Source organism: Trachemys scripta, chromosome 8, assembly GCF_013100865.1.
Source record: "Trachemys scripta elegans isolate TJP31775 chromosome 8, CAS_Tse_1.0, whole genome shotgun sequence".
Classification (NCBI taxonomy): domain Eukaryota; kingdom Metazoa; phylum Chordata; order Testudines; family Emydidae; genus Trachemys; species Trachemys scripta.
The window spans coordinates 45,093,294-45,102,219 of record NC_048305.1 but is presented as its reverse complement, the minus strand read 5'-3'; the positions used below and the strand labels follow the sequence as shown (position 1 = coordinate 45,102,219).

Genomic DNA, 8,926 nt, shown 5'->3' with positions numbered 1-8,926 from the left:
ACCCCAGCTGAGACTGGGGCTCCATTGTGCTAGCCATTGTACAGAGACATAGCCCCTGTCCCCAGCGTTCACACTAGGCAAGCCAATGGAGGTGCTGTTATCCCCATTTTACAGCTGGGGGAGTTGAGGCACAGGGCAGTTAAGTAACTTGCCCAAGGTCACATTGGCATTGAACCAAGCTCTGTGGGTCCCAGTGCCTTAAACCCCAGACCATCCTGCCTTTCTTTTGCTCCTGCTCCATGGCCAGGCCCATGTCTAGCTTTCAAAGCAGACAACTGCCAAGGTGGGACTGCGCAGCGCTGCCAGCGTAGGCTGTTGGAAATTGGTGACAGTGGAGCAGGCAGGTTTGTGCTCTAATGTGGTTACTCAGCACCCAGCTAAATGGAGGATGGGAACCCTCCCCTCTTCCACCCTCTTAACCCTTTCCTAACTCAGGGCACCTGCTCTCTTGGCCTGGCCAGCGTGTCTGGATCATGGGCATGGCCTGTGGAGGTTACAGTTGCAGCCCATGGCTGAGCTTCTAGCTGCTCACTTAAAAGCACCTAATGTGCCTGCTGCCTTTATGTGGGAGGAGCAATCTTGCATTAGAGAGGGTGGGCGGAAGCTCTTTGAGGTTTGCTGATTCTGGCTCAGGGTTTTCAGATTCAGGCACGTATGAGTAGATCTCTCACTGCTAGGGTGATGCAGGCGTATAAAGGCAGAGCCGGCTTCCCTCCTGGGGCTCAGTCTGCGGCTGGCACAGCCGGATTTAGCAGCCGCATGAAAGAGGAGTTCCATAGCCAGGGCGGCCCAGCCATTCCACTGCCCACCATGCAGCAGAACCTGAATTATGTCTACCCCCAGATCTTTTGGGTGGACAGCTGTGCCAGTCCCACTTGTGCTCCATCGGCGCCCATTGCCACCTGCCCGCCACCCGTGCCGGAGAGGAGGAGGAGAAAACAGAGCAACAAGAGGGATGGCACATGCCTCTGTTTCTTGGTGGTGTTTTTGCTGGTCCTGCTGGCCCTCGCTGGAGTGGGGCTGGGGATGTTTCAGATTGTCCAGCTGCAGAAGGAACTGGCTGAGCTCCGAGAGGTAACGTCTGTCTGGTTATTAATAGATATAGAAGTGTCCAGCAATGGGACCCTTAGTGGATGTAAATTGGTGGAACTGGATTGAAGTCAATGTCCACTTGCCCCAGCTGAGGATCTGTCCCTATTACTGATTGTTATTTTACATGCCGTGGTCACTTACTAGGTGTGAACTTGTCTCTCTCCTGTTTTGACAGTTAACCAGCACTGGACATGTTCCTTCGTCTATGGAGAAGCGCATAGGTGAGCCATCCTTACCCAGCAAGTCAGTGTGTGTGGGAGAACCCGGGTCAGGAATTCTGTGAATGGCAGCATCTCTGCACTTTCCCCCTTCCTGTCCCCCACCGCGCCTTCAATTCGGGTGGCAGATGGCAGAGTTACATCAGTGAGGCTCTGATGCTTTTTAGATGACATGTTCACTCCTTTGGCTGTAGCAGTAACTGTGCATGTCATGGGCTTGTGGGGGCCAGTAGGGGTCTCCCTTCTGCTTGAGGGCTAGAAGAAAGCTGGCCTGATGCAGGCAGCCTGTGGGGAACATTGATTAGAGATGGACCCAGCCCTAGATCTGAACACACATAAACATTTCGAGAATTCAGATTCCCTTGGATTCCAACTCTGCAGCCAGGGTCCCTCCTTCTCCTTTCTTGGATGATGCATGTGATAGCCTGAGCTTCACTGTAAAGGTGGGATTCTGGTTTTCTTGCCATGCTGTGAGAAACAGGTATAGGGAGAGAGGAGGAGAAAGGAAAATGGTAGCAGATGGGTTTCCAACATTACTATATTATTATTTCCTCTTGATTACTTTGACTTTTTGCCTCTTTTAAAGTGCAACTTGATTTTTTTGAGTATCTAGTGTACAAGCTGTATTGTTGTAACTAAAACTGGCTGAGCATTCTCTGACCAAATGTTTTCCATCTGGAAAATGTTACCTCAAAATCGCAACTTTCTGGATGAATGTGTTAATTTCAGTGCAGTTTTGTTTAGAAAACAGTTTGAAAGGAAGTATCTTGAGAAATCATTCTGCCTCTGTCTTAAAATTGTAACTGAGTTAAAACGGATGCATTTTACTTCCATTTGTCCAAAGATTTGATTAAGTTCAACAGAATCACTCTGAGTCTTCAGTGGCCTTCTACATTTAGATGTTGCAAGGCTCCTACTCTCTAGGGACATGGAAATGGTCTTATCAGAAAAGACCAATGATCTGCAGCTGATTGTGCAAAGCTGGATTATACCATATGGAGGGAGAAAGAAATTTCTACTTGAGCCCATCTGGGAATCAGTTTGGCATCTTAAAGTGATCTGATAGCCCTTGTATTTTTTCCTAGCTATTCTAGGTACAGATGTTGCTCTGAGTCTTATACATTAACTACCCAATCCTCTTTTTTTAACAAATTTACCAAGCTATGGTGTATACCTGAATGCGGTCCTGCAGCAGGTAGTATCACAGGTTAATTATGCCTGGCTGATGAAGTATATCCCCTGATCCATTGTAACTGTGTGTCTCTCTGTAATTCCCCGGAGGGGACCCCCTTCCTAGTCTTAATTTCCTCACCGCGTTTTCTCCCCAAAGCCTGAAGCTGTCTCCTTTCTCCATTTTAACACAGGACTTCCGAATGTAACAGCAGAGAAGAAGGTGATCAGGAAGGCAGCACATTTAACAGGTATGTGACACAGTGTAAAGAGTCAGCATGCCGGGGAAAGAAATGGCCACAAGAAGCCGGATGTGGATGGGGAAAGTGGTAGCTGGGTTACTTCCTAGCTAGTCATCTGGCTATCGAGCAGCAGAGTTCCCTTTGCATCATTCGCCTTCCAGGATTGACATGTGAGACTCAAGGGTTCTGATTTACTCCCACTTCTTTCCCCATTCATTTCATCTGGTACTTTTACCTTTATATGGGTTTTTTACTTCACTTTTGGGCTGAGTAACCATGTGGCCTGGAGACTGTAGAGCATTTGACATACATGAATGAACAGTCCCCTGGCTCTGAGTTTGGCAGGCATCATGCCTGCTTTACAGGAAGAAGTTGAGGTTAAGTGACTTGCCTATGACTGGTGTGACTTGAAAACTGTGCCTCTGTCTAAATGCTTCTTGTTGATCTTTATTACTAGGCAAAGCTGATCAGAAAACCCTTCCTCTGGAATGGGTGGCCACCCTCGGGCATGCCTTCACCTCCAATATTCAATACAGACACCGCAGCCTAGTGATCAATGAAACAGGCCTATACTTTGTGTACTCCAAGGTGTTCTTCCGAGGCAAGATCTGCAACAACCTGCCCTTAGACCACATGGTTTTCAAACAAAATCCAGCCTACCCAGCTAGCCAGGTGCTAATGGAGGACAGAAAGATGAACTACTGTGCGGCTGGAAAGATGTGGGCCAGGGGCAGCTACCTGGGGGCATTGTTCAACCTCACCAAATCAGACAGCTTGTATGTCAACGTCTCCGAAACAGCTCTGGTTAATTTTGAGGAATCCAAGACATTTTTTGGTTTATATAAACTTTAGAGCTGGCCACCAAAGCATTGCTTTCAGCAAATATGCACTAGGACTGATATTAACAGGAGTTGGGTACTGTACGGTATAAGAAATATTCTGTCCGTAGGACTAGTCTAATACTGTGCTGGGCTAGCAAGGATCTAGCTGGAAGAAACTCACCAAGCATCCCTTGTTTGGCCTTTGACATGTGACAGCCAAACTGACTTGGAAATGGATCTCCAAGGATTAAAACTTTCACCTTGTGAACTACTTGGATCACCCTGGGAGAACCTTAAGTGTAGCTGAAAAAATCTAGCATGCCAAAGGCCTCCTTTAAACTCACTACTCACTCAAGGAGAGTGTTTACTACCTGAGAAGAAGCTGATGCATTGGGCTCAGTTCTGCTCTGTTACATCTATGAAAATCCCGTTTGCCCTACTAAGGACAGCATTTGGGCCCCTGCAGAGATAGTGTTTGGGTGGATCTCCACAGGACTGGGGAGTTCACTGCCTGGCGCTGGATGCGATCATTGCTGGGGTGGGGGGAGATTTATATTATGTATGGCCATTTAGCACCTTAACTCTTTGCTTTTGCAGGTGCTCCAAGTGTCTGCAGGGTATGTCAGAGTAGTAGGGTTTTTTAAGTTATTTGCCATTTTTATCCTCAAATGTATCCCCCTCCCCTCCTCACATTTGACTTAGAAATTGGCGTAATTCCCAGGACCAGATTTTATTCCCAGGGCTCATCTGGGCCGTGTTCTATAGAGGATAACAAGCAATAATTACATGGATAATTTGGTATACAGAAGTGTGGAGGGAGGGAAGACCCTGTCTTTAACTGCTTCTCTGCCAAACAGCACGTGGTGGGTATCCAGCATCCCAGCACAGCTGACTCAGGCAAGGTCCAGCAGCAAGGAAGAGTGCTGGAGAGAATTTAGAGCACAGCATGGTGGGGTTACACCCAGAACTCCCACGTAATCCTGGGTGGGGATCTATTGAGGTCTGTAGTTTAGGAACCAGGAATGAATGTGTCTGAAAAAATCCAGAATTGTTCCTGGGGGTTATGAAAGTCTCTGTATCCCTTTCTCCCAGCAGCTGGGAGGGGAGGTGCTCTGAGCACAGCCCTTGTCCTGTTCTGCATTCAGGAACTTTGAGGTGACCATCCAGAGATGGATTTGGATCTGAGCTCTCCCTGCCTCCCCCCAGGTGGGTGATGTTTGCAGCTGGGGAGCTAGTTTAGGCCCATCTCTAAAATAGTCCAGGACACCCCTCACTGCAGAGTCCCTGGAGATCCTGGGTGATGGAGGGGAATTCCAGCAACCCTTGAGTGATGGGGCAGGTTGCAAGGGCCATGCATCCATCTGGGCGACCTCATAAGGCTCCTCCTGGGCCCTGGGGTTGCTGTGGTGCATGCTGGGCAGCCTCTGCCTCCCCTGGGGGGTTCTGCCTGCAGGCTTCGCTCCTTGGAACCAGGCAACAGCTGTCAGGGAACGAGGCAAGGATGGGAGCTTCCAGAGAAAGGTGAGGAGAGAGCAGCCCCCTCCCCAAACCCAGCCCTCCTGGCTCCCCTGCCCATCCCCCTGGCTCCAGGCCACCCCAAACCCAGCCCTTCCTCCAGTAGCCCCTGGTACTCACAATAGATCTCAGCACCTTCCCCTGAGCTCCCCAGCCTCCCCAAACCACCTCAACACATCCCTCACCCACAACATGGCTCTCTTACCCCCTCCTCACACATCCCCAACTCACCCCAGCAGCCCCTCAGCCTTCCACGGCTCAACCAGCTGCCACATAACCCCCCAGACCTTCTCCCACCATGGCTCCTCAGCCCACCACAACCCACCCCTGGCTCCCCAGCTCACCCAAACCCCGCCCCCGGCTCCTCAGCTCACCTTCCTCCGGCTTCTCAATCTCCCCCAGCACCTCCTACAGCCTCCCACGGCTCCTCAACATACGTAGCCCATCCTAGCACCTCCGCTGGCTTCCCACCACAACCCATCCCCCACATAATGCTCCAGAACTTCCCCCACCTCCACAGCCCACCCAGACCCTGTCCCCAGCCTCCCATGGCTCCCTAACCTACCTTAGCACCTCCCCTGGCTTCCCAGCACAACCCAGCTCTCACATAACCCCCCCAGAACTTCCCCCACCTCCACAGTTCCTCAGCCCACCCTAGCTCTGCCCCCAGCCTTCCTAATCCACCCTAGCACCTCCCCTGGCTTCCCGCCCCCCCCCCGAGCCTCCCAGCCTCTGCACCTCCCCAGTCTCCCCAATCTACCCTGCACTTACCTCCCCTACAGCACCTCCCCCAGGCTTCACCTCCGCAGCTCCCTAGCACTCCAACCCATCCCAGCACATCTCCTTGGCCTCCTCTCACTCCCCAATGCAACTCAGCTCCCACATGACCCCCCAGATCCTCTCCTAGCCTTCCACAGCTCCCCAAAACATCCCACTGCCTTCCCTAGTCTCACCAACTTCTCCCAGCCTCCCATGGCTCCCCAAATACATGCTCCCCAAATACATCTCCAGCCCCCCCCCCCAAACTCAGTCTAGCTTCTCCACTGTTACCCACCACTCTCTGTTACCTTCAAGCATCCACCCAGCTCCCCGGGACCCATCTTCCAGGTCCCCAAGCCTCACAACTCTCCTTGACTCCCCAGGTCCCCCTCAGCCCTCCATGGCCCTTCATCCCTCTTTATCTATCCCCTCACCCCTTTGGTCCTTCACAAGGACCAGGTGTCCCCTGCACTCTCTGGGGAGGGTAGGTTGCCAGGCTGCCTCTACCCCGTACTGACTCACTGTCAGGTGAGACCAGCTAGTCGTGGGGGAGGAAGGGGACAGGGTGGGACCACACTTGGGGAGCGGGGTATTGCGTGGAGGAGGAGAGAACTAAAACAGTATAGTGGGGGAAGGAAACAAAATCACTATTTCCTCTCTGGGGGTCTTCCCGATCTGGGTCTCCTAACAAACCCACTCCTGCCACAAATGTCCCTGGCAGAACACCTCCAAAACCTGGCAGTTGTGTGAAGGTTGGTCCCCATCCAGGGAGCCCTAGTATTCAGCAAACCAGCTGAGTGCTCACCCCTGCTTTCTCTAACCCCAGGGGCATGCTGGAGGAGCCATTGCATTGACATAGGATGGCTGTTGTGAGTACGAGGGAGGGTCCAGAGTTTGCAGGATATGTCCAATTAGTGCTTAGTCTGGGAACAGGTGCAATATTAGTATACCCAGGAGAAGCAGAGTGCAGAGCTGCTCAGAAGCTGTGATCAGAGTCAACGTACAGCAGTGGGTACAGACCAGACTGCACCTGAAATCAAAATGGGCAAAGCCAACCATTCTTCCCCTGACTAACCTCCACTGACCATACCTGATATAAAAGCCCGGCTTGTATTTATGCCCCAAGTACTATGTCTCAAATGCCCTTCCCGGAATGAGAATATAGTCTCAGTTAGTTTTCATTGGTTGACTCCATGTTCCATCACTTGGCTGTACTGGTTTTTACTGGCACCTCCACAAAGGACGGGACATGTTGGCGAGCACTATGTGTTCACTACCAGAAGTACTATTTTTGGCCTAGGTAGTAACTGAAAACCAGGACTTGAAGCTTGCTGAACAGGTTGCAGCATAATCCCAGACTGTGAGTAATTAATGTGACACAAAGCAATGTAGCAGTCAAGCAGGCAATCCGTTTAAACTATTGATGTATTATTCCCTATAATATATATCTATATGTACAGTATAAATAATGTTATTTTTATAAGTGTGATTGGCTTCATCTCATTCATGTGATAGGAATGTGGATTTCATGAGAGCTAAGCACTAAACCTTCTCTCCTCAACAGTCTTCATTATACATAGGGCAGAGAGGCGTTCTTCCAAATGCCAGGATGTTCAGATCCAGATTTTTTTTTTTATGGGCTATTAGAAAGATTGGATCCAGCCATGGAGTCCAGATCTCAGTTCAAATTCCAGTCCCCCTCCAATCCTGCCAAACACACCCCATTGGGTGTTCTAGTGTGGTCTGGCTCATGGCAGAAGTATGGGGCAGGTGTGAAATTGGGAATTGAGCTCCTCATAGGCTGAGTGAGTTCCAAGCTTGGGATTTATTTCAATCTTTGCCAGCTGTAAGTGTTTAGGTGGGTGGAGGATAGGCGCATGATTTTAATTGTTGGAAGAAGCCACATGGCATCAAGGTGTGAATTGGGCATATCGGCTATCAGGTGGCTGTGCACCACTCCTCAGGGCAGCGTGACTATGGAGGCTCATCTCCTGGTGATTGTTTGAGCGGGGAAGGAGAATGAAAGTGGGTAAAACAATAAGGAAGAGATGAGCCCAAGCCACAAAATATGGCTCCAGATCTAGTTTTTGAACACCGTGCCGTTTGGGAGAGAAGTGGAGATAGGGTTTGCTCTGGGGACCTTGGGGGAAGCAGTGGGGTCTATTAGTTAAGACACTGGGAAGGGTGGCGGGGGGAGGCTCAGGTAGACCTAGATTCTAGTCCTAGCTCTGCTATTGACCTGCTTTGTGATCTGGGGCAAGTTGTCTTTCCTCCCTGTCCTCTCCCCTTTCATCTCTTTTGAGTATAAACTCTTTGGGGGCAAGGACTGTCTCCTACAGCACTTAGCATAGTGGGGTCTTGATCTCACGTGATGCTATAATACAAATAATAACAACTGGGCTCCAGGGACCCATGCAGATTTCCTCTGACTCTGGTCCTTTTAATGCCCTAGTCTGCAATCAGCTGAACAGCCCTTTAATTTCCTGAAGTCACCACATCATTGGCAGCGTCTGTACTGGGGGCCTGCTGATTTCTCACTCTCCCCGCCTGGGCGAGGCCAAGAGAAGCAGTTCCCGCACCAGAGGCTGTCGGTGGCGGGTGGTCCATGGAACACTTGCTGGTGGTCAGTAGTGAGCTGGGTGGTGATGTGGTCCTGGTTCCTTCTCTTTGCACCACATTCAGAGACAGCTAGAATTACACCAAGGGCTGGATTCACAAGGGAGACTTAGGCACTAAGGCTAACGGTCAAGTGTCGCTGGCAATCACAAAGCTATCGCTCAGCAGCCATTTAAACCCAAGTGCCTGAATTTCTACCCAGGGACATGGGCACAACTACCGAAGTCCTGACAGCGCTGAGCTGCTTGGCACCTAATTCACTCCTAAGCCCCGGTAGGATCCATCAGCTAGACGGTCCCCTGCCTAGCTCCCCAGTGGGGCCTGATGTAGGAGATATTCTAAGAGCACATCTGAAAGCAGGCCTACAGGATCAGGCCCTATACAAAGCACAGCTAAGGAGGGGATGGGGATGGTGTTCCCTCCCCCCATCCTCAGTTCAAACATTCACCTGGGATGTAGGAGAACCAGGTTCAAATCCCCCCTCTCCCTGATT

The 8,926-nt window shown here is 50.7% G+C and overlaps 1 protein-coding gene across 1 annotated transcript; it reads left to right on the top strand.

Annotated features, from left to right (window-relative positions):
* The first annotated feature begins 678 nt into the window (after window positions 1–678).
* On the top strand, window positions 679–7,246 carry FASLG (Fas ligand). The gene is made up of 4 exons (XM_034780453.1): window positions 679–1,074; window positions 1,268–1,313; window positions 2,675–2,731; window positions 3,180–7,246. Exons 1-4 carry the CDS (start codon window positions 682–684, stop codon window positions 3,572–3,574), a joined length of 891 nt encoding a protein of 296 aa, XP_034636344.1. The 5' UTR covers window positions 679–681; the 3' UTR covers window positions 3,575–7,246.
* The last annotated feature ends 1,680 nt before the right edge of the window (window positions 7,247–8,926 follow it).